This window comes from Thermobia domestica, chromosome 7 (assembly GCF_964235325.1).
Source record: "Thermobia domestica chromosome 7, izTheDome1.hap1.1, whole genome shotgun sequence".
Classification (NCBI taxonomy): domain Eukaryota; kingdom Metazoa; phylum Arthropoda; class Insecta; order Zygentoma; family Lepismatidae; genus Thermobia; species Thermobia domestica.
The window spans coordinates 288,658,525-288,685,041 of NC_137460.1; the positions used below are offsets into that span (position 1 = coordinate 288,658,525).

Genomic DNA, 26,517 nt, shown 5'->3' on the forward strand with positions numbered 1-26,517 from the left:
GAAATAGTTATAACTAATCGTGCAATATCTTACGTGCTTTTGCAGAGGACAGGGCCCACTCGGAAATTTCCGGGTATCCGGGCGGCCCAGTCCGCCTCTGGCTCAATCTTGCAAACGGTGACGCGTCTTACTCATACGCATGTACTCGTGCAATATACAAAGATACAAAGATATAAAATATACATAATTATGACAAATACATGATATATCCAAAATTAGCTAACATTCAATCTATAATGGTCAATTTACACGTTGAAGGCAAAAATGGTGACAATATTGCTAAATTAAAGTGTAATTAAAAGAAAATACACAAAAGAAATAAAAATAGTCAAGCAAAAATGTCATGAAGAGCACATAGCTAAAGCAAGTAGTAAATGCGAAGCTGCCTGGTCAATAATAAAGAAAGAAATTAGGACAAAGGGTGAAATAAAGTTGCCTAGCATTACACTTAATGGGTTTAATAGTTTCTTTGTAAATAATCAACATGTAACTAGCATTTCTATGAACTATGCTGATAACAATGATCTTATTGTGTACCTTAGTAGCTAACGTTTCCCACAACCTAACCACCTAAATTTTAAATGGACACTGATTAGTATATGTGAAATTGTAAACATTGAGTCAAAAATGAAAAATTCGTACATTGAAGATTTTTAATGTCTATCTTTCTTAATGTTGTGCGTTATGTAAAAGATTGACATTACACCTTTATAAAATAAAATAACTAAAGAATAAGGCCGTAAAGAGAAAGCGACGTGAGTCACTAATATTAGTTCCGTTTCCCAGTACTCGATGTGATCAAATGGAGACCGGTGGTAACAGCTGAATGGTCTCGGGCGTTCAGCGTCAGATCGCAAGGCGTAGGTCCATCTTGAGTCCGAGTTACATTGAAGAATATAAATGCTTTTAATTGTCCTCGACCTTTCTGTGTTCGTATCCCTGTCGCTTGGATTTCATAGACTATAGGTAGGATTAATTAAGAATCAATGCAGAGGGACGATGTCTCGGTTACCATACTCAAGTCTCATTTGCTTTTTTAGGATTCGGAACTTGCCCTTTATACTTAGTTTCCTCATTCGAGAATAACATTGGAAAACATTTGAAATCTCATAAATCAAACTTAAAAGAGTATTAATAGGGTTTTAATTTTTAATGTGAATTTACGTGTCTGTTAGTGAATCGTCTTATGCATTTGGAAAGTAGCACAAACAGATTTCTTTGACCCATACCTGACTGATCCTGATCATGGTGAATAGTTTCACACTTTCGATTGTCATTTCAGCTCCGATCCTGATATGGTCTTGATTGTCGGCGGGTTCTTATCTTGGAGACGAAGTATTGATGACTACTACTCCTTTACAAGTTTTGCAACGATTATGCCGAACACCCTCTGTTTCGACGGCATTAATCTTGAATTGAATACAGTTTAAGTTAGATAAACGAAGAGTGGACAACTTTGGTTATGTTCATGATGACAATGGACTTATCTTTTACGTCGTTTACTTTCTGAGTACCACTGAACTTCACCCTCTTTAAAATGACCTAATATTTTATGTCAGGATTTTTCCTGAGGTTGATAATCTAAAAGCTCGTGGACGTGATGTAAAGCCATGTGTAGTTATACAAGTATTCCGAATCTGGGTTCCAGAAATTCCAGAACAAATTTCGGAATTTAGAAAGAAAGAAGTATGTATGTGCCACCTTTTCGTAATGAGTTCAATTATGTAAGTAAAACTGTCATAAGCACATAAGACAAATTCACAGACATGATTGTATAACAAAGTTTACATCGTGATCTAATTCTTCAGATCAATTATTTACAAGTAAACTTAGTTCCTTATTTTCTTATGTTTCAAGAACTAAAATGAGAATCAGATTTAACTCGAAATAAAATGTGAGATTTGTACTAGCACAACAGTATCAAAGGAAATGTGGAAGGTATCTTCAAATGCTAATATCGAACAATATTATGTCTTGAAATTTATTGCTGTGCCACAATTCAAACTCTCAAAATTTATTATGATGCATACAAGCACGTATCCCAAATACAAAAACTACGTAAAAATCTAGAGGTTTTTTTGCAAATATTCAAATTGCACTCGATGATTTTAAGGTTGGTTTAAAGGGACAAGTTTAGCCGATAGATATCAGTGCAGTCTTATCTCTCATGCATATTTTTTTCTTTCACGAAAATTTACAATTTCTCTTACAAATTTCAATCTACAAACTTCAAATTTTTAGAGAAAGAACTCCATAACCTATCGAAGGCAACAATCCGTTCCGATTTTATTTAGAATTTTCTTCACTGTTGAAATGGATATTCGAACCTTTAACAGTGGAACTATTTCAACAATGAAGAAAATTCTAAATAAAAAATCGGCACGGATTGTTGCCTTCGATAGGTTACGAAGTTCCTTCTCTGTAGGAAGGAAAATTTTCGTGAAAGGTAAAAAATACATGAGATACAAGACTGTAGTAACATCTATCGGCAAAACTTGTCCTTTTACACCAATCTTAAGTTGCGTCACTTTTCAATCAACTCAGCGATATGCGTTTACTTTTTCTTTTTTTCTAAATGAAGTATCTGTCAACTGTGCTGTTATTTATTCAAAAATCCTTTCAATTACATTTCCCTGACAACTTAAAACTTTAATAATGTGTGTCCTACTATACTGGTTCATTCGAATTAATTAAAATCGAAATAAAAGTTAATTTGTTAGATTTATAAATTTTCTATCTAACTGTTCATCTTTACTTGTTTGAACATAAGATAAAAATTGAAGTCACGCCAGAATTTTGATAGAATATGTACGGTAATTCCAATTTTAAGTTTCCATTACTGAGAGGAGTGTTCAACAACATTATTGTACCTGATATAGGAGTTCAATAAAACTGTTGTGCTTATAATGTTGTACTCTGAAGCTTTAGAAGTAGATATGTTAAAGTACAAGGCAATGCCATTGATACTGGCTGTGTTCTCTGTAGTTTGAAAGTAGCAAGCGCGACGGTGTTGTCAAAATAGATGAACAAACACTTCCAGATGAAAGGCCTAATATCGAGTCTTATATGCACGTTGATATCATTAGTGTGATGGGTGTTAGTGCCCTAGGCCTTCTTTTGGAAGTATATAGAAGTATTTCAAATACTTCCAGATGAAAGGTCTATCACCGATATAGGTGCACGTTGACATTATTTGTGTGTTGGGTGTTAGTGCCCTCCGTCCTCCTTTGACACATATACTTCTAAATCTTTAAGAGTACAACTTTCTTTTTGTTCAACTCCTTCTATATCAGGGACAACAATTGTTGAATGCTACTCGCATAGGTATATAAAATATATGGAGATAATATCATAACTAGATGTCCATTAATTTAAATTTATTCCTCCTTGCTACTTTTGTGAGAAAATTTTAACTGTAAATTTCTTTTTTCTTTGATTTTAGGTGTGAATCAATGTGTCGCAATTCGCAGAGAGCAAGAGTTGCATCAAAAATTCTCGTCAAATGTAAAATATGTACCAAAATTATGAGAAAGAAAAACATATCCAATCATTTAAAGATTCATGAAAGAGAAACAAAAAATCGTGTAAACACAAATTACAATCAGGATTCGCTGTTTGACAAGACGTTGCAGTATGAAATCTTTGATGGCATCCTGGTGGATTGTGAAATATGTAACAGCCAGTTTGAAAAGAAAGAACTAAAGGAACATGTTCAAGAACATCTAAAGAAAGGTGAAACGGCGGAAAATTTTGAGTTGATAGAATGTCAATATTGTGGTAAACGTATGCGCAAGAAAAATCTGAAAGATCACGTGGCGTATAAGCATTCCTTTTCTTTCTCCGGGAAAAATGACGATAGAGAAAGTCTAGCACAATATGAAGATGTAGCAAAAATTTTGCGGATGGCTTTCGTAAGATGCAAAATTTGTAGCAAAGTTATGAGGAAGAAGAATATATCAAACCATTTGAAGATTCATGCGAAGGAAGCACAAAATCATGGAAATACAAATGACGGTCAAAATTTATTATGTGAAAATGTCTTACTGTACGAACCTTTCGATGGTTCTCTTGTTGTTTGTGAAATATGTAAGAAACTGTTTGAAAAGGAAAAACTACAGGAACATGTTCAACAGCACGTAGAGAAAGGTGAACAGCGTGTGACTTTGATAAATTGTAAAGAGTGTGGCAAACACTTACAAAAGAAAAACCTAAAAGTTCATATGTTGAAAGTCCATTCTATTAGTTTCCCATTAACAGATGATCAGAATGTGCATGAAATGAAAAATATGAATATATCTTCCGTGAAATGTAAAAGCAATAGCAACAGTGAGAGTAAGAGTCATATATCAGAGGATCTAGAGACTCATGGAAATGTGATACCAAGTTCTTCTACAATGCCGTGCCGTACAAATGACAAGCAAGATGTGATAACTGACAATAAGTTGCAATGCGTAACCTCTGGTGACGTTTCAGTAGACTGTCAGATATGTAAGAGAGTGTTTGCAAAAGAATATTTAGAAGAGCATATTCAACAACATGCCCAAAAAGGTGAGACCAGTGAAAATTTTAAAAAGGGTCTCACTTTAATCGATTGCGAATTCTGTGGTAAGCAAATAAGGAAGCGAAGGCTGAAGGACCATTTGGAATACGTTCATTCTCTGACATTGAAAACTGATGGTGCACGAACATGTTCTCAACCAATGCTTACGCATCAAGTAGAACCTTACACGAAAACATTTCAGTGTAACGAATGCAACAAAAGCTTCCGGAAGAAGAACAATCTGCAAACGCATTTGCTTTGTCATTTTCCTTTGAACGAATACATTTGCAATTACTGCGGTGACGTGTTCAGAAGGAAAGGAAGTTATTTGTTGCATATAAAGTTACATTTAGGTTTAAAGAAGTATAGATGCAAGTACTGCGATCGCACGTTTATGAGAAAAATAGAACAACTCTCTCACGAGAGCAGACATACAGGAGTGAAGTTATTTATGTGTGACATATGTGGGAAAGGTTTTGCATTGCATGCACTTCTAAGTTTGCATTTGCGTAAACATAGAGGCGAAGGAAAACATGTATGTCCTGTTTGTGAGAAGGTCTACTACAAAAAATGTCTTCTTGACCAGCATCTTAGAAGACATACAAACGAAAGGAATTACGTATGTGATAAGTGTGGAAAGAGATTTAACGCGGCGTATGATTTGAAGAAACACACCGAACTTGTTCACTCGGATGCTAAACCATTTGTGTGTTCGGTATGTGGGAAAAGGTTCAAGAGGAAAACGACTTTAAACACTCATATGAGAATCCATTCTGATGCCAGACCATACGTGTGCATAATATGTGATAAATCCTTTAAATATAAAAGAGTGTGTCAAGACCACATGAAAGTTCATGACAAAGTGGTATAGTTTCCTTTGTGTTCTTATACTGTGACATGAAATGTCGTACTGAAGAGTGTGACTAGATGGTTATTTACATCTTGAACATAATATATATATCTTGCGAATTGCTCTGTATGTATTAAGTTCTAGCAACTCACCACTCATTAGGTCGCTCGAAGATTCGTTCTGAATCATAACATGCTTGTTTGATCCAACCGTGGAAAATTATTAGTGTAGTTATCATAGTGTTTCAAAGTTTCTAGAAGGTTTACCAACAACGGTTAGCCCCTTGCGTTCCAGTGACATTCAGTTAAATGTCATAAAATACGCTGTTGTAGAATAATAATGTCATCCATAGGGATGTCATGAAAACGTATCCTTTATTAAGGCATGCATTAATCCTGGAAGTGATGAAATTTTTTAGTAGATGCAAGGCACAGTTAGTTCTACGGTTTCTCCTTAGATGACAGCACTTTACTGACCGAAAAGAAAAAATATTGTCTCACTACGTGGCAGGCCTGAGGCAGCATTCAATTAGGACAAACATGGGTTTGTTTTGACGATAAACAATTGGCAATTTCGAGATCGGAACAAAGAGAAAGGAAAATACTTTGTCTTTGATCTCCGGTCAGGGTTGCCAACCTGAAGCAACATAAAACATTTTCAGAACATGAAGATTTCCCTTTTTCAACCCAAATGTTCTACAATGGATTTCTTTATCAGTAATGTGAATGCTCTCCTCGCGCTTGCATGTGTGTGCATTTGTGATCTTTCTAGTGAAACCAGGCATGCCACAAAATGAGTGTGTATAATTTATCCAAAAAGGAAGTTATAAGGAAGTTAATTATATATATCTGCCGTATAGAACGGTCTACACAGTCTTTTAACAGTAAGTGAAAACGCAGTATTACGACACGCACATAGGAAAATGATACATTGAACGTAAAGTTTTAATGTACAATTGTTAAGTGTGTTTTTGCTGCTGTTATTTTTCATATTATGTGGAATTGATAATTTTGCTTTTCTTACTGTACATTTACTTTTTAAACTGTGTAATAAAAAATGCTAATGCTTCTGGTACATACTATGTACTTTGTCTTTTGTAAGCATTATGTACAGAAAGGATGAAATAAACTAAACTGAACTAATATTAGTTGCTTAATTTCGTAAATTGTTTAGTTTCCTGTGGAACGAACTGGAATTGTAATGGCTGTAACGCATGAACTGGACACGTCAAAAAAGAGTGTGTGAATTCATCTATATACATTTAAATCTTGCGTACAATAATCACCTTGCTAAAGTACAGCAAGTATTGTATACTTACATAGAGACTCGGTTTTTACATTTCAATTTTATGAGTTAAGTATTGAAACAACCTTGTTTGATTTCATGCCTATCATAGCTTTTGAATTAAAAAACAGTAAGCCTGTTGTTGTATTCATCGACCTATCCAAAGCTTTTGATACCATTGATCGTGCTATTTTTTGAGTAAATTATATGCTTATATAATTCAAACTGTAGCGTACAGTTGGTTTCATTGTTATTTATCCAGTAGACAACAAGTGGTACAGATATCAAAATTGGCTTTAGATGCGGTTCAAACAACTTGTTCTTCTTTTGTCAAGTGTAATCAGAGGTCCCTAAGGTTCCATTTTGGATTCTATTCTTTTCCTATATAAATGATTTGTTAGAATATATGAATCCAGCAAAATGTATTCTGTACGTTGATGACATCAGTATATGATTGTCAGGAAAATCAATAGAGGAAATCTGCCATTTTTACCGACAATTGGTTACTTGGTTAAGATCGAACAGATTAATTATAAATCATGATAAACCAGTTCGGTTTCATTTTCCAGAGAAACCACGTATATCACGTAGAATAAAAATATGTTCTCATTCCCTCCAATATTCTTGCAGGACAAATCTTTTAGGTGTAATCACAAGTGACGATCTCTTACGGTCTGTTCACATCTCCGCTTGATACAAGAAGCTATGTAGCGTGTGCTTTGCCTTATATAAACTTCAAGGTGTCGAGAGAACTTCTTAGGTTTTACTACGCCAAGTTTAACTCACTAATTTGCTTCGGGATAATACATTGGGGAATTGCTGAAACTAGTTCAAGTATTTTCAGATTCCAAAAGAAAACAATTAGAATAATTTTCAGATTACTCACAATCATCATTAAAAAGGGTTTTTATAGAAGCAAAAAATTTAGCACTTTCCAGCTTATACATTTATAAATCTATTGCTTTTACTGTGAAAAACAGGCTTCTTTTTACCTTCAACAAAAATGTTCATAGCCGTAATACAAGACAGTGACACACTTGTGATGCATTAAAAATATACAAATATACCGGGTGTTCGAAAACTCGCGCGCCAACTGTACACCACCATGTAAGGGACATCAAGACAAGAAAAAAAAAGGCCTTTGTAACTTTGGTCAGGGGCCACTAGTTTCGGAGATATTAAATGTCGAAACCGTAGGAAAATGAACTTCAGAGCTCTATATCGCCACAACCCAGAATGATAGAGCGAATGCGGCATGGACACGTCAAAGACTTCAAACCTACTCTATTAAGAAATGTGCATGTCCCAATTCTGAAATGTGTGCGCAAGGGATTCCCTAAAGGAAGTGGGGATTCCCCGGAAATTATCTGAGGAAAACGGTCGAAATTAGTATGTATAAAGAAACATGTTGATAAGAAACAAGTATTCGGTTGCTGAACAACGGTATGTCAAAAAGCTGCACGAAAATTTAAATGCGTATGATGTTGTGTGTGGTTGCATAACGAGCAGTAACTGACAACATAAAGGGAAATACATTCCATCTCAGTGGCTCTCAATTGTGAAGGCGTAATAGTTCGCTCATGCGGTGATGAATTTGAATAGTAAACTTTACATAGTAACTATAATGAACGAATCACGGATGATAACAGATTAAACACAACTTAGTACTTATAAGAATAAAGTACAATCTAACACAACCTAAAATAAGAAAATCCAAACACTGTGCAACTAAAAATGTAATCAGAATGCAACGTTACCAGTACGGTATGTTACAAGTTGTATGTAAATTGGAACAATTGTGAGAAGAAAAACACATATGAGAAGTTGGATGGAAAAAGGGCCCGAGTTTCATAAGAACTCCATTGAACTCGGGCCCTTTCTCCATCCAAATCCTTATGTACTTATCGGAAAAATTAGAAATAGTCCCATGAAAGGCTTATAGTAACGAGGCGGTCTAATGTGATTGAGGATGATGTATACTGTGTAGGTATTTACAATTCGTTTGTGCGAGCATAAGAATGATGATATTATCTAGCGCGTTAATTCTATTGGTAGAGCGTTTGCTTCGCATTTGGGAGATTGTGGGGTCGATTCCTACTGCTGACTATTCTGACTATGGTGTTTGCAGGATTTCTCTCAGTCGTAATTGTAAATGCTGGAATTGTAGCTAGCTAAACAAATCTCCTTTCGTATTATTGTTGGTATAGTATATGCAATGTAAAATGGCCTCTGTCTGTGTGTTATCTGTTGTGGGTTCATAAGTAAACAACCATCACCGCACAGTTCCGGCATGAACTGATGCCTAGACAGTACATTATGCGAGCAGAATTTAAGTTTCCATTGTTGATTACCGACTGTTTGCGCAGTAATTGGTTGGTAGCTAGCAGCCATTCTGTGTACAATGATGGCGCTTGTGTGGAAGGTTGCGTTATACAAAGTTGTAGGGATACTATACCTAGGTACTACACAGATACAAGACAATCATTGAATTACTATAGGCAGATTTCCGTTTAAAATATCATTGACGTCCACGTTCATTTTAGTGCCCTTTGTGGGCAATAGCAAAGAAGTAGTGAGTTTATGGCAAGTAGTGTTGTCACGAGACGAGACGAGGCAAAAAATTTAGGCTGTCTCGTTTTGTATCGTGCAAGCGCTGTCTCGTCCTGTGTTTCGTCTCGAAAATAAAATATCGTCCTCTACTTCGTCTCTTTTTTCTAAAACGAGGTACGACACGAGAGATCAAAAGGTCGTTTTAAAAATGAAATGTGTGTCTTGTTTCGAAATGACGTCTAATTTTCGAGAAAGACCTGAAATATGTCTCGTCTCGTGGCAACACTTGTGGCAAGGGGATATCTGAATGTATTATAGTTTGTGACGCCTCAAGTAGACTGTAGCACAGTCTCAAACTTTGTAGATATTTTAGGCATGGCACAAAAACCCAAAAGGTTCAGGACACTCGAACGGTTCTCCATACTGTACGATATCATTAACTAATCCTTGTTTTATTTCAGCAGGTATTGTCTCCAAGTATTATTTTACATTTCGTTGCAATTTCGTTGTGATCAAACTGATCCATCACGTGGCCATCGTGAATGTTTCGTGACGTGTACACCTCCTTGCTGCTCTCATCCTTAACTTGCCAACCTTTGGTGCCACTCTAGTATGCGGCTTGATCGTGTGTGTTCCACTCTGTGAGTTATGCTTGCTGTGTGGTGAAATCTATGAATCTGGAGTAAAGTGCGGGTAGTGTTTTCATTAGCGAAGCCAATACTACTGCCAGCGAAAGTGAATACTGTAAAGTAATACTGCCAACCTGAGACATACTTCAACATTGCTACATAGCAATTGAACAAAGGTAAATAAAGCGTGTGTGTTGTACTTGTGCGCGAAAGTGTTGTAAATAATGCCAAATGGCGTACCAAATCCATGAATATTGTGATATGTACATGATTTTTGGAGAATACCACGGAACTGCTACAACAGCTTCTTGTGTGTATGCAGAGAGGTATTCAAATCGTCGGCACCCAGAAAGAACGTCTTTCAACGGTTGGACCAAAGATTGCGAGAACGTGGCAGTGTAATGCCTTCCCTAGCACTTGATACAGGTCGTTCCCGCACTTGTCGTACAGCAAACGTCGAGGACCGTATTGGTGATATAGTGCGACAAACTCCAACTGCCAGAACGAGTGACATAGACCATCAATTTGGTATGGCGCATTCCCTAGTCTGGGATACTCTGCGAGATAATGATCGGCGTGCGTTTCATTATACTGCAGTGCAAGCTTTGTCCAATGATGATTATGAGCCTCGAATGGAATTTGGTCAATGGATCAGAGCACAAAGTCGTCGCGATCCTAACTTTGTCCAACGAATATTGTGGACAGATGAGGGAACTTTTACACGCTGTAACGGATGAACGATACACATATAATCTTTAAATAGCCCCCACTACCCACAGTCCTGCGAGAACGGACGTCACCCCACTTCCCCCTTTAGAATATAAGAATTTTAAAAGGAGAGAGAAAGGAGAATTCCACTCCCCCACGGCTGAGAATAATGACGACGTGAAGAGTGAGGTTCAATACTGGAAAAGGCTTATACTGTATGCAAAAATATCACTATTAAGATAATCAGGAATTTGTCTACAACTACTTGAAAATGGAAAAAGTTTTCTAACAAAATGGAAAATTTTATTATAACAAATCCGAAACGTGTTATATAAATAGTAATATAGAAAACATTCAACAATTTTAACAAGTAATAATATCATTAATAGAAATCGCCGTTAGCAAGTAACATTTTTCCTAAAAGGATTTTTTTTTTTTCAAGTAACAAAATTTCTGAAGTAAATACTATAACCAATCGTAAATCCAAAATATAGAATTTAGAAACCTATATAACAATATCATTAAAATGTATGGAACTCGAAGTTACTGCAAAGTGGCTTTCTTTGGAATGAAAATGTGGGAGGAAAAGATTCCTTAAATATGGGTCAAAATACATGAGTTACGAGCATCAGCTCATCTGTAACTCTATAGATTCATCTTTTTTTTTCTTTCCTTTTCAAAGCGGACCAAAGACATAAATCATTCATTTGAAGTCTCCACTTGCCTTAATATTTTCCGTAATTTCAATATATTAAACTTCCTGACTAGCGACTTTACTTTAGTTTTATCAAGGAAAAACAAGAATCAACATGTTTTAACTCAAGGCATAATTCTGCCTACACAAAACCAGTAACATGAACTATTCAATTAACTATTTTTACTTTCTTACTTTTCCTTTCGCAATGTTTTAGAAATAAGTGTTTCCAAAATATATTGAATAATAATAATGTCTTCTAAATAATAACCATAGTCAGGAACTGTTATAGATTTCAAAAGAAATTAACTAAACTATACGATTATACGGAAAGAATATTAATTTTAACGACCCATTTTCATTCAGAGGACCTATCACTCTTACCTCATTTTATACACTGCAAAGCGCTTCAGGCTTAAAGCCAGAACCTCGGCTGCAACGTGACGTCATCCCGATCGACGACTCGCGCAAATCCAACCGAAGGTTAAGCAGTGCTTCCAACTCCAAGAGAAAGAACCAACTTAACAGTAAACTGGAGTTTCATCTCACAAAAGTTTTTCCTTTACGTTTCATTTTATTATGAAACTTGGGTGGGTTACATAATATCCGAGGGTCGGTCAAAAAAAAATTCCTAACCATAACAAATCCCAAGTTGAATAATAAAATAATTTCAATACATTACCAAATCTTCCATAAATATTCAAATGCTAACGCCTTCTTTACAAACTTCTACAGTAAATTTTCCAATTCCTTACATAACATACACAAAGGATGATGATGAGGTATTTACAAAATGAAAAGGGTTGACCTCTCACTTTCTCGGACGAGGCATTCCTGCAGGAATAAAAAAATATACAAAACACAAAATTTGTTCGAACAAACATCCTAAAATATATAAATAAGTACAATATTAATAATTTACTTAACCTCAATTCTCATATCAAATCTTTTTTCCTGTGTTACCTTATGGGTTAGGTTGATTAACTTGTCTTGGTGGAAAATATTTCTTACAAAAACGAACATGGCGTTTTATATGAACATATGGTCTTTCAATATTTTCTAGCCAAACTGTATTTGGTGTAGGTTTAGAAATAAGGCGATATGGGCCTTCCCACTGAGGGGCGATTTTTGGATTGAAATGTTTCTCTGCTGAAATTTTCATGAACCTTTTAACCAATACTAAATCATCAATATTTAAATTAACAGGATTATGTTTTTGACTATATACCTTCGCACTATGTTTCCAAGCGCGTTCAATGTTATTATTTATATTGACTAATTTTTGCTCTTTATCCTGGTCATCGTCTAAAAGATCTAAATCCATCAACCATTTAACATCTAATGGATGGTAAAATTTCCGTCCCATATAAAGTTCACATGGACTGGTCCCAGTAGTTTCATTCATACTTATGTTAATAGTAAAAGCAATTTTAGATAGTAATTGGGCCCAATTCTGTTGAGACTTATCAACATAAATACGAATTAAATTTTTAACCGATCTCACCGTGCGTTCGGCTCTGTTCGATTGTGGGTTATATGGGGAGAATTTTACACTCTGTATACCATAGCTATACAAGAATTTCAAGAAGTAATCACTCACGAAATAAGAAGCGCCATCACTTAGGACTTTACCAGGAAAGCCGTATCGAAGAAATAATTCCTGTAACTTATTACAGATGATTTTTGAGGTTAGTCGTCTTAAAGGTTCTAAAAAGACAAAACGACTATAGGCGTCAGTGACAATTAAAATATATTCAAATCCAGAACTACTAGGCAATTTCCCTGCAATATCAATAAACCAAGTATAATTTGGGTGCATTACCTTTTTTGTAAAATATTGACCCATAGGTTTTCGATTAGAATCTTTACAGGTTTGGCACAAATGACAAGATTGTATAAAATTCTTAATGTCAGGATATAAAGTAGGCCAGGTATACTTTTCAGCGACCTTCGCAATGGTTTTTCGATATCCCATATGCCCACCATGAATTATTGGACAATGAGAATACTCAATAATCGACTGAATTAAAGAATTAGGTATTACAATTCTAAATCCATTATTCCCTTTACCTTTAGTCTTTTTTAACAAGATCTTATTTCTTAATACATACGGAGGAACTTCTTCCTTTTGCTCTAACCTATTGATAATCTCTCTTAATTCAGGATCCTTCCTCTGGTGATCTGTAAGAGGCACATTAAACACAGGATTTTGCCAAAAATTAATGAAAGACAAATTTACTGTTTTATTATGATCTTTTACGACTTCCATTGTATTTTCATCTTTTGTATAGAATTCTAGATGGTTTCCAACCCTTGAAAGGAAATCGGCTATACTATTTATTTTTGATCTTACATGGACTATACGAAATTTAAACCTCGAGATTTTCTCTAACATGGTTCCATATCTCCTTTGTCTTTTATGGTTATTAAGTAACCAAGTTAAACTCTTACTATCAGTATATACTACAAAGGGATTTGCCAAATAATACTCGAATTTTTCCAAAGATAAAGAAAGAGCCTTAAGTTCTAACTCGTATATATTTTTACTCCAGTCAGATTGTGGAATTGCCCGACTAAACATAGATACAGGTCTAAGATTCCCTTCCGAATCATATTGGCTGAGAACCCCATAAAAATGACGCAAAGAGCTATCACAATGTATTACGAAGTTGGAATTCATATCTGGGACTTTTAAAATAACCTGACTACAAAAGGCATCCTTTAATTTTTGTAGGGCTTCATCATGAACTTTAGTCCATTTAAAAGGCTTTTTTACAGATCTTAATTCTTGAAGGGGAGCAATTAACTCTGAATACCCATAAATAAATTTAGAATAGAACGAGAAAAATGAACATATTCTGTTCACTCCTTTTCTATTCTTTGGTTTTGGTATCTCCTGGATAGCTTTAATTCTCTCAGGGTCTATTGACATGTTGCCATTTTCAAAACGAAACCCTAAATATTTAATACTAGTTTGAAATAGACAGGACTTCTTTTCTGAAATAGTAATTCCCCAATTTCTTAGTCGAGATAATACCTCCTCTAATAGAGCTTTATGACTCTCAATATCTTTGCTAAATAAAATTATGTCATCAAAATATATCTCTAAATTCTTACCAATTAACCCTTCAAAGACTTTTGACATCAAATTACTTAAAACAAAAGGTGATAATACTAATCCCATTGGTACCGATTTATATCGATAGATTTTGTTTTTTGTCACAAAAGCAGTAATATTTCTACTCTCTTCAGACAGAGGAATTTGATGAAAACAAGATTTACAATCAAGTTTTGAAAAGATATTGTTGTCCGAAATACTAGATATTACATTCTCCATGTTAGGAGAAGGATAGCTGTTTACCATCACCTTTTTGTTCACCTCTCCGTATGAAATTACAAGCCGCCTGCTTCCGTCTGAATTTGTTACTAGAAAGCAGGGTGACGTGTAGGGAGAATAATCTACTTCCTCTATAATATCGTCTTTTAAAAGCTGGGCAATAAAAGAATCTAATTCCTTTTGCTTATGCGTTGGAAGCTGATAAGGTTGCAATCGAATGGGAGTTTTATCGGCAAGTTCTATTTTGTAAGTGAAATTTTTTACTCTACCAATTTTGTTTCCAATAACATCAGAATATGAAGTTAACAAGTTATTAACATATTCCTGTAAATTAGAATCACATAGTAATAATTGATCAGGAACCGTATAATTACCTTGAGATTCCTCCGGTTTAGTCTCCGGTGGATGCAATATGGACTGATCAAAAACGAATTCCACTTCTGGGTCAAACGTGGTATTAACTCCGTTGTCTCTGGTTACTGATGTCGATGGAGTCAAAAACTGATGAGAATTACCAAAAGATCTAGGCTGAGGTGTAGCTTTCGGACAACCAAGGTCGCATGGCGGCTGCTTTCCACTCACCCCATTCCTAGAAGTATATGCAGAAGCGAGAGAAGTCTGGGCACACAAAAGTTCATCAGCTCGGATCATAGGAACCACTAACTTCCGAGCTTTTATATTATATAAATTACCAGCAATGTCTATCACGGAATTGTATTTTGTATGAAAGTCATTTCCAAGCAGAAGATCAAACTCATTAGAGTCCACGATGAAGAAAATTTCACTAAATTGGTGTCTTCCAATTTTAAAATATAGTCTTACTCTCATATCCACTGTTACTTGTACATTTCCTAAGCCAATCGTCTGAACGTTCACCTTTTCTGTTCTTATTTTACATTTTTTTCTAAGTTCATCATAAAGATGTCGAGCCAAATAAGAGTTCGTACTCCCAGTATCAATTAAGCACTTAAAACGCATGCCCGTAATGTAAACAGGAATCGCTAATAAATTTTCCAATTTACTACCATTTTGTTTTAAGTCTAAGTTATTTTGAGTTAAGTACTGAGATTCTAAATTATGATTATGAGAAAATTCCGCCTTATCAAAATTTTTATAGTTAGATGGTAAAGAATACATAGCTGGAGAAACTAAAGTTTTATGTAAATTTATTGGTTCACGAGATTGCAACACTACTTGCTGTTTTGTGTTTTTCGCTCCGATAAAGGAAGATGATTTACGGGGTGGTACCAAGTCCCGTACGCTACTACCTTGATTACGTAATCGATAATAATCTTTCCTATATCTATGCAAAGCGTCATAGTGTTCTGCAGCTAAATACAATTGATTTAAATCGATAGGCATACCTCTTTCAGCTAGAAATTGATGGGCAGAAGGCGTTACCATATTAGTAATTAAACTACAAATGGTGGCTTCATCAAAGGACATATCAAGTACGTGAATAATCGATAATTTATTATCTACGAACTCATATAATGAATGATCCTCCCGCATGGGAACGTAGAAAAATAGTCGCATGAATTGTGTTCTACCAATAGTGGAAATAAATCGCACCACTAAATGTCTACAAACTGTTTGCCAAGGGGAAGCGTCCCCAATAAACGATTGTATAACTTCTTGCATTTCTCCTTTTGTACGAGAAAGACAAGCTACTAACACAAGATCTAAAGGCAAACCCTTACCTCTGACAATACTATCAAGTTTTAATAAAAACTGAAATGTAGACTCAGTATTGGTACCATCTATTATAGGTAGACTATTAATATCATGCAACAAAGATTTATAGATTCCTTCCGAAGCAAATTTCTCAAAATTTAAATTTAATGAAGCTGCCATATTAAATGGTCGATCTCTATATTTATTTTGAAAGCTCTGACTCCCTCCTGCTCTTAAATTAGGCGAGGAATTCGCAAACTGTGTACTGTGTCCCACATTACTTTGTGGATCCACGTTAAAATCTTGATTCTGAAATGGTCTACTTTGACCACCTAGTAAAGGTTCGTGAGGATTCACTTGAATATGGGCTGAAGGCCTTAAATGATCAAACATAGGATTACTAAATTCATAAGAATATCCAAGAAATTCATCCCCACTAGAACTTGAAGAATCCGAAAATCTATACTTTACATGCGTCTCCTTTGATTGTGCCATCCTTACAAGCACACCACAAAATATTAAGCTCAAAGAAACCAAAAGAATAATTACTACTATTTTTACAACCTTATCAATAATTATCTGCTTATTACACAATGACCTACTAAACCATAATTTTTGTATCCGACCCCGGCAACACTGTATTAAGTATTTTACGTTAACATTCATATACAACATTTATATTAACTCAACAAGAAAGGCATAGAATAATGAAAATATGTTATTTAATTTAGAGGTTAATTTGACCAAAGAAATATACATAAATTTTAGAATATAAAGGGGAACACTTTTGCTGGACCTCCCCGAACCGGACCTCGAAGCCAGCTTAAATTTGCCTTTCCAGGGCAGTGTATAAAATTTATTTTTATTTAAAAATTATATATGTAACGGATGAACGATACACATATAATCTTTAAATAGCCCCCACTACCCACAGTCCTGCGAGAACGGACGTCACCCCACTTCCCCCTTTAGAATATAAGAATTTTAAAAGGAGAGAGAAAGGAGAATTCCACTCCCCCACGGCTGAGAATAATGACGACGTGAAGAGTGAGGTTCAATACTGGAAAAGGCTTATACTGTATGCAAAAATATCACTATTAAGATAATCAGGAATTTGTCTACAACTACTTGAAAATGGAAAAAGTTTTCTAACAAAATGGAAAATTTTATTATAACAAATCCGAAACGTGTTATATAAATAGTAATATAGAAAACATTCAACAATTTTAACAAGTAATAATATCATTAATAGAAATCGCCGTTAGCAAGTAACATTTTTCCCAAAAGGATTTTTTTTTTTTTTCAAGTAACAAAATTTCTGAAGTAAATACTATAACCAATCGTAAATCCAAAATATAGAATTTAGAAACCTATATAACAATATCATTAAAATGTATGGAACTCGAAGTTACTGCAAAGTGGCTTTCTTTGGAATGAAAATGTGGGAGGAAAAGATTCCTTAAATATGGGTCAAAATACATGAGTTACGAGCATCAGCTCATCTGTAACTCTATAGATTCCTCTTTTTTTTCTTTCCTTTTCAAAGCGGACCAAAGACATAAATCATTCATTTGAAGTCTCCACTTGCCTTAATATTTTCCGTAATTTCAATATATTAAACTTCCTGACTAGCGACTTTACTTTAGTTTTATCAAGGAAAAACAAGAATCAACATGTTTTAACTCAAGGCATAATTCTGCCTACACAAAACCAGTAACATGAACTATTCAATTAACTATTTTTACTTTCTTACTTTTCCTTTCGCAATGTTTTAGAAATAAGTGTTTCCAAAATATATTGAATAATAATAATGTCTTCTAAATAATAACCATAGTCAGGAACTGTTATAGATTTCAAAAGAAATTAACTAAACTATACGATTATACGGAAAGAATATTAATTTTAACGACCCATTTTCATTCAGAGGACCTATCACTCTTACCTCATTTTATACACTGCAAAGCGCTTCAGGCTTAAAGCCAGAACCTCGGCTGCAACGTGACGTCATCCCGATCGACGACTCGCGCAAATCCAACCGAAGGTTAAGCAGTGCTTCCAACTCCAAGAGAAAGAACCAACTTAACAGTAAACTGGAGTTTCATCTCACAAAAGTTTTTCCTTTACAACGTTTCATTTTATTATGAAACTTGGGTGGGTTACAACGCGACGGCTTCTTTAACACACATAACAGCCATATTTGGGCACAACAAAATCCACACGCCCCGCAAAGCTCTAGCCATCAGGTTCGATGGAGTGTCAATGTGTGGGCTGGTATGCTTGGGAACAATGTAATTGGACCCTACCTTCTCCCTGCACGGCTCACAGCAGAGGGATAGTTAATATTTGTTCAAGACGTTCTGCCAGGCCTCCTGAAAGATATTCCACTGTTTCATCGCCAAGGCATGTGGTTCCAACACGATGGCGCGCCTATCCATTCCACTACTGCCGTTCAAGCATGCTTGAATGGTCGATTTCATGATAGGTAGATTGGTCGCACTGGTCCCGTGGCAGGGCCACCACGATCTCCTGATTTGCCCCTTAGATTTTTTTCTGTGGCTTCATATTACATCCGTATTATATCGTGAAGCGCCACATACTGCAGAAGGCCTAGTTGCCAGATTACATCCGGCTGTTACCGCAATTGATAATCACATGTTATCTAATACACAAAATGGCATTCTTCGGCGTGCAGCGTCGTGTATAAGGATGGAGGGTGGACATTTTGAAAATTGGCGCTAGTTTAACATCAGATGATTCACTTTGACTTTTTTCCCCTGACGTAGCACTGTCTGTAGTTGTCATAGGTAATGATCATTAACGTATCATTAACTATGTGTACATATTTTTGACAATATCAGCTATTTCGTTTCCTGATTGACACGTGCTGAACACATTGATTATGTTCTTTAATGACCTGACATTTGTGTACATGCAGTATGGCACGTATACTTTCTGTAAATACAGTGTGTATAAGCCACACTTCCGCCAATAGCAAACACATGGCTTTGTATTTCCATTGCGTAGAAAGCGGACGAGATGTCGTTTCATACTACCAGTCACACTATTAAGTACAATAACCATTTTCTATTTTGTAACATCTCCATTCTGTCGCTACATATCCGGACCGTCACACATCCGCCGATGTATAGAACAAATTCACTCCCATAACTGAATTGCAGAAAGTGCTTAAGTCCAATATCATTAGGGCGGATTACAGTTCGACAAATTCAACAATCCTATATTTAAACCCCTCAAACAGACATCCCAAATTTGTGATTACAGCTTTTAAGGCTATAATGCTGAAATCACAAGTATGGGATGTCTGTTCGAAGAATTTGAATAAAGAAATTGTTCAATTTGTCAAACTCCAATCCTCCTTAATAGTTCTGGACTTAAGCCCTTTCTGCAATGACCGATTCAATTGAATGGTTCCGTCGAACAACGTTGCAAAGGACAATTTCTGTCAGATTTAGATTTGAACAGAATAACGTAGCAAACAACATGCCCCACCGCCTGGATCAGTTCGCTTTTCATAGTCTTGAGGTCGGTATCCCTGAACAGCTAATGGCATGAGTTTGAAAGCGTAAGCCTATACGGCATCACTATATAGTTTATTGTTTCGTTTTCTGCAAACTTGGTGTGTTTTTACTTCAACGTTGTCCGGCGGTGCCATTAAATTGTGATAAGTTTCCTCCGGTTTATGATATGTATGACGTGAACTTTGGGTTCATACTATGTAAGGACTTTGAGTTCGAGTCCAGACGTCAAATACCCCTCTCTAGAGGAAAGTACGGTTGTACACAGCAATCTAACTTGTCCTTCGTTCTGGAAAAGTGCTTCACGGATGTGTTCGGCGATCATTATTTGTTTCATTTAACAAACAGTAGATAGAGCTTAGAGCTAATTGTACATTGTATGCATAACAACTATCACTGTTATGATCCCAAGAATGAATTGTCGATACATACACAGCATATCCTGCATATACACGTGCATCTTCAACCACATGAGACCGCCTCGTTACTGTCACACCTTCATGGAGTTTTTCTTGTTTATTTCCGATCAGTGTAGTGTTTTTCTTCTTGTAATTATTCCAATTTACATACAATTCATCACCGCATGAGCAAACCATTACGCCTTCACAATTGAGAGCCACTGAGATGGAATTTATTTCTCTTTATGCTCTGTCAGTTACTGCTGGTTATGCAACCACGCATAACATTATACGCATTTAAATTTTCGTGCAGCTGTTTGACATATCGTTGTTCAGCAACCGAATACTTGTTTCCTATCAACATGTCTTTTTATACATGCTAATTTCGACCCAGTTTTCCTCAGATAATTTCCGGGGAATCCTCACTTCCTTTAGGGAATCCCTTGCGCACAGATTTCAGAATTGGGACATGCACATTTCTCAATAGAGTAGGTTTGAAGTCTTTGACGTGTCCATGCCGCATTCGCTCTATCATTCAGGGTTGTGATAGAGCTCTCAAGTTCGTTTTCCTACAGTTTCGACATTTAATATCTCCGAAACTAGTGGCCTCTGACCAAAGTTGCAGATGACTTTTTTTTCTTGTCTTGATGTCCCCTACATGGTGGTGTATAATTGGTGCGCGAGTTTTCGAACACCCGGTTTTACTGTGAAAAACTGGCTTCTTTTCACTTTTAACAAAAATGTTCATAGCGTAATACAAGATAGTGACATACTTGTGTTACATCAAAAATATGCAAATATAAGTAAAACTGTGTATATGAATTGTTAGGCTGTGTAATAAACTTCTTATGCTCTTGAAGAATATGACTAATGTTATTGTTGTCCGTAAGAAATTATTTAATCTATTTACTATAAAATGCTATTACACTATTAAATAATATTTAAGTGATTCATTAAATTGTATTGTATGGGGCGGAAACGTGGACATTACGTAAAGGTGACGAAAATCGACTGGAAGCCTTAGAAATGTGGGTGTGGAGAAGAATGGAAAGAATTAGTTGGGTCGAGCGGAAAACGAATGAGAGAGTGTTAGAAATGGTGGGTGAGAAAAGAACACTTTTAGATATTATTAGGAAGAGGAAGAGAAACTGGTTGGGACATTGCCTAAGAAGAGATTGTATCATGAGGGACGCTTCAGAGGGTATGGTGGCGGGAAAGAGAGGGAGGGGGTGAAAGAGACTACAATTAATGGATGATATTAAAACAGAAAGATCATACGCGAAGACGAAAAGGTTAGCGGAGGACCGTGGAGCATGGAAGCTTCTCAGCTGCAGCAAGTGACCTGCCAATAAAGGCAGAATACCTATGATGATGATGAAATGGAGATCTGATAAGAGATACTCCTGAGTACACGCCAGGTGTAGAAAAATAATTACCTAATTACAATGTAAGTGATCATGTTCATATTTTATGGTTTCGTATTTAGAAAGATGCATAGGTACAGCGGTGGATACTTCTAAATGGTACACCTTAGCCGTAAATCTCCATATGGCTGTACCATTTAGAAGTATCCACCGCTGTACAATATCATGGATACTTTCTGCTGCCTGATAATGTTGTATGTGTTTTTATTGACAACTGTAATGCTAACATGAGAATTTATCGAGTTTTGTAAGCTAATGAAATAAGCAAATAAATGAAATTGCAGACATTTTGATGATTTAATATAAGCTCTGAGACATTTCTATCTACCGAGTAGAAGCAGTGTTTGAACAGATAACACTCAACTGCCCTACGAAAATCAGTTGTTTTATTTTTCTAAGAGGGAACACGTCTGTTATAGGTATTTACTGCCACAGGAAACGTTGTATTCTTATGTGGTTTTATTAGAGATGCAAGGGCTCGGAAAAAAACCGGCTTTTTTGGAAAAAAAACTCGGTTTTTTCTGCTTTGCTTTTTTGCTTGGGAAATTTTGGGCTTTTTTCAAAATTCTGCTTTAAATCGATAAAGCAGACTTTGTTTCGCTTCTCTATAACACAGAAAGTCATTTAATTAGTGGTTGATGCCGATAATAATATAAAACCTCGAAAGTAAACCACGAATTTCGAAAAGATATTTTAAACAATTTTACTTCAACATTTTTACATTATGAATTCCAAAGGATTAACCAATGTATATAATAAACACATTTTAACCTCCTATATACAAAAGTAAGCAGAGTTGGCAAGAACCATGGTTGTTTCTGAAAATGCCAAAAACCCGTTTTGGGGGGGCAGTTTAAACCAGGCTTTTTTGGGGTTTAAACCAGGTTTTTTGATTTAGATATTTTGCTTTATGTATTTATATTACATATTCACAGAAATAAGTTTGTTTCGCCTTGGTGTTATTATTCAACAACGGGGTTATGCTGTAAGAGGTCCCATAAGCTTAAAGAAGTCCGGTCAGTAAATTTCTTAAATTGAGAAACTCCCGCCCTAGCCATCGGGAAAATCCCGTCATTCTTTTAAATGTAAAACAATAACGGAAAAATCCTGTAAAATTTAATTAGCATGTAAAATTTAAAGGTCAACGTATTATAATCAGTACGCTAAAACTGAGTGACACACAATCATAGTCAACGTCTTACGAATAAAATCAGAAAAATAAACACACTGCTGAACAAGACTGCACTTATTTAATATAAAAACACATTTACACGTGACGTTTCGATCTTCTATCCAAGATCCTCATCAGACGGGAGTGTACGTCTGATGAGGATCTTGGATAGAAGATCGAAACGTGTAAATGTGTTTTTATATTAAATAAGTGCAGCCTTCTTCAGCAGTGTGTTTATTTTTCTAAAACTGACGTATTAAATTACAAATTTAGTATGTAGGTATCATTGAAAGTCCAATCCAAGCTAATGTTGGAAGCTAAGTAGGCAATCGATAAATTTTACCAATTTTAATCAATATATTTAAGCAACTTTCGCTTCTTTATAAAACAACAGGCATGCAGAAATATATAATTTGGTTTCGTTTTGTATGTTTAGGCTTAACATCCTTACGTAATACCGAGGTTATCAAGGAGAAGACTTTCGCTTAAAGTGACATCCGAAAGAGTACTTGGTTTACACATGAAAGAAGGGTTGTGGTTCGACCGGGAATTGAACATGGGACACCTTGATTAAAAGGTGAAAAGGAAATAAGGCTAATGCAGATGGTTTGACATGTGAAACGTCACCATGAAGTTCACACGATTCGCATTTTTGTTCTTTTAATTTTTTTTAGTTTAAACCAGTTATTTAAAAAAACAGCTGGTGTAAACGAGCCAACCCTAAGAGTAAAAACTTCTTTCAAAAAATACACAAATAACTAGCAAAATTGTATGTAGTATTTTTACTTCAAAATATTCCATACCCTCTTTTTGAAACAAAATAAAATTAAAATAAAACATAAGAGAAATACTTAGATTTGTATGATACAATTAAAGGCTGCACATGGCTCTGTATATTCTTGAAATTCTACAGTCAAGTTTTTTATAACCAACATCAAGGGCGCCCATCAGGGGGGTTAAAGGGGCGCTTGCCCCCCTAGAGGAAAATGTACTTCAGAATATTGAAAATCCAATAGGATTTTTACATTAGTTACAGCAAAATTTGAAACTATTTTTGAAACGTCGCTTATACTTGCCTCTCCTTGGAAACCACAACATGGGCGCCCTTGACCACCATCACAGTTTACCCAGTCCTCAAGTTTTCTGAATTTTTAACAAGAGGGATTCAACATATCACTACGGAACAAAAAAAAGACTACGGAATATATTTAAGTTAAGCTAAATACAACTGCACAACAAACGTGACTGAGTGGTTGGCTTTTGCGCTTCTATCGGGAAGTCCGGGATTCAACCCAGCATTCGACCATTCTGACAAAGCCTTCCTTCATTCCATCTGAGAATATAGAAATAGTGCGTGTACTGGCCGACTAGGAGTGTAGGAGTTGGCCGACTTCCTTTCTTATTGTTTTTAAATCGTTATTATTACTAATTACCAGCAGTGACGGTTTTGCGAAGGTTAGAGGATCGGTCTTTCGGACTGAAGCCTGTTCTCCAAAGTTGTGGAATGTCTAAAACGAACGAAATATCTATTAGTTATGCCTTTACTCATAAACTTTAAGCTCCCGTCAAATAAAAATTACGAATGTTTAGAAAAACTAAACATTAGTAGTAAGAAAACCCCTCCCAAAACACTTTTTTTAAATTCGCCACTGATTCTCAGTATAAAATGATCTTCAAGGTTGTATCCGGAAGATTATTGCTAAACATATAAACGAAACGAAGTATTAGTTATGCCTGTACTCATAATCTTCAAGATGCTCCCAAATAAAATTAGGACTTTTTAGAAAACGAAACAATCAGAGAAACCCCTCCCAAAGTACTTTTCTAAATCCGCTATTGATTATTTGTATAAATTGGTATTCAAGGTTGTATCTGGAAAATTATTGCTAAATCATTGCACAACTACAGTATAACAGAAATGTGGAAATACGGTTTGACGGACATATTGAAAAACGTATGCTTTGACGGATATATAGAAAAACGTAAGTTTAACTTCTGCGTTAGAAGCTAGAGTACTAAGCTCTTAGAAATGAAACACGGATGACAAACTAAAATGATCTAGAGAAGGAAAAAATGTCGATAACTCAAAAGTTAAAATAAAGTTAAATAACCTGTAAAATTGCCCTCAAATACTACATTCTTCATGTTAGCTTTAATTCGTAAAATATGTGCTCCATCCATCTTGATGGTGAATTACAGAGCTAAATATGGCATTCAGGTCGTGGAAATCTTATCTAACTATAGAATATACTATAAGAAAGCTATTTGGATAGAAAAATCATGAAAATGAAAAAAGCCAAAATTTCCAAAATTCTCGGTTTTTTTCCAAAAAAGCCGGCTTTTTATGTGAAAAAAACTATCGATTCAAAAAAGCCGGCTTTTTTGCATCTCTAGGTTTTATACATAGGCACTCTGTGTGAAGATCCAACTCTTGTCTTGTTATACAAATAAACATCTCAATTCAACTGAAAATTACGAAAAAAAAAAAAAAAAAAAAGGTTAGTGTGAACGTATATTGAACTGAGTATACTTTGTAACCAGTGAAACCAGGCTAAGTTGGCAACTGTTGATTGCACTGAAAACTGGCAAACTTCTACAGATGGCCAAGTTACAGGCAAAATACGTAATATGCTTCTCATAAAACAAAGAAACAAAAGCTGTTAACTGAAAATGTGTTTCTAGTAATCATCTTGAATATATATATAATCTACCTTATAAGAAATGGTAATAATGTTTTGTTATAAAAGAGTAATCTATATTATAAAATAGAAAGTGATTATGTTTGTGACTCTTAATCTCTTGAACCACCCAACAGACCTCCATCAAATTTTAGATGAGGTTCTGGCCTGGGAGTGTTTTTAGCTATTTACTTTGACGGTAGAACTTAGGGGGGGGGGGAAGGGGACATAAAAAAGTAAATAAATCTTAATATAACTTGAACCAGCAGTCCGATCGTGATCAAACTTTCAACATAGATAAGGTTCGGGCTTGGGTTTTTTTTCTTCTTAACTTTTACGGTGCAACCTAGGGGTGGAAGAGGGGAGATATATGTAAAAAGAATAAAAATAAAAGTGACTGTTTTTGTGACTTTATCAGATTTTCAATAGGGATGAAATCTGGGCCTGGGGTGTTTTTTTTTTCATATTACTTTGACGGTAAAACTTAGGGGAGGGGACAGATATATAAAAATAAATAAAACTTAATAACTCTTGAACCACCCGACCGATCTCGATCAAATTTTTAACATAGATGAGGTTCGTGCCTGGCATGGTATTTATCTGTTCACTTTCACAATAGAACTTATGGGAAGAGGTAGGAGGGGGAGATTATAAAATTAAATAAAACTTAATAACTCTTGAACCACCCAACCGATCTCGATCAAATTTTCAACCTAGATGAACTTTAAACCTGAGATGATTTTCATCATGTCACTTTGATGTAACTTAAAGGAAGGGAAAGACATTTACATATTATCGAAAATGACCGATATTAGTGTGCAATGTATAGTTTCTGAGGTCGCTGAGATGAACAGTGACACTTCTCATTACATTTAAATATAAATTCAGCCCCACAATAATTGTGGGAGGGGGCGGATATATATATATATATATATATAAATCAGAGTGACCAATATGAGTGTCGAATTCAGTTTTCGGGGTCACTGATAAGAACAATAACACTTCCGATGCCGTGCCCCACAACATGGGTAGGGGAGGAGGATA

At 35.5% G+C, this 26,517-nt stretch overlaps 2 protein-coding genes across 6 annotated transcripts in view; one reads left to right on the top strand and one right to left on the bottom strand.

The window, feature by feature from the left end:
* The window catches only part of LOC145691014 (zinc finger MYM-type protein 1-like), a 309,663-nt gene that overhangs the window by 92,422 nt on the left and 190,724 nt on the right, over positions 1–26,517 (top strand). The gene's annotated exons all lie outside the window — the stretch shown is intronic.
* Positions 10,622–17,796, bottom strand: LOC145691013 (uncharacterized). Its single transcript, XM_081766523.1, has 2 exons — positions 14,967–17,796; positions 10,622–12,089 (listed from the first exon to the last, which is right to left on the bottom strand). The coding sequence occupies exons 1-2, from the start codon at positions 16,939–16,941 to the stop codon at positions 12,067–12,069; spliced, it is 1,998 nt and encodes a 665-aa protein (XP_081622649.1). The 5' UTR covers positions 16,942–17,796; the 3' UTR covers positions 10,622–12,066.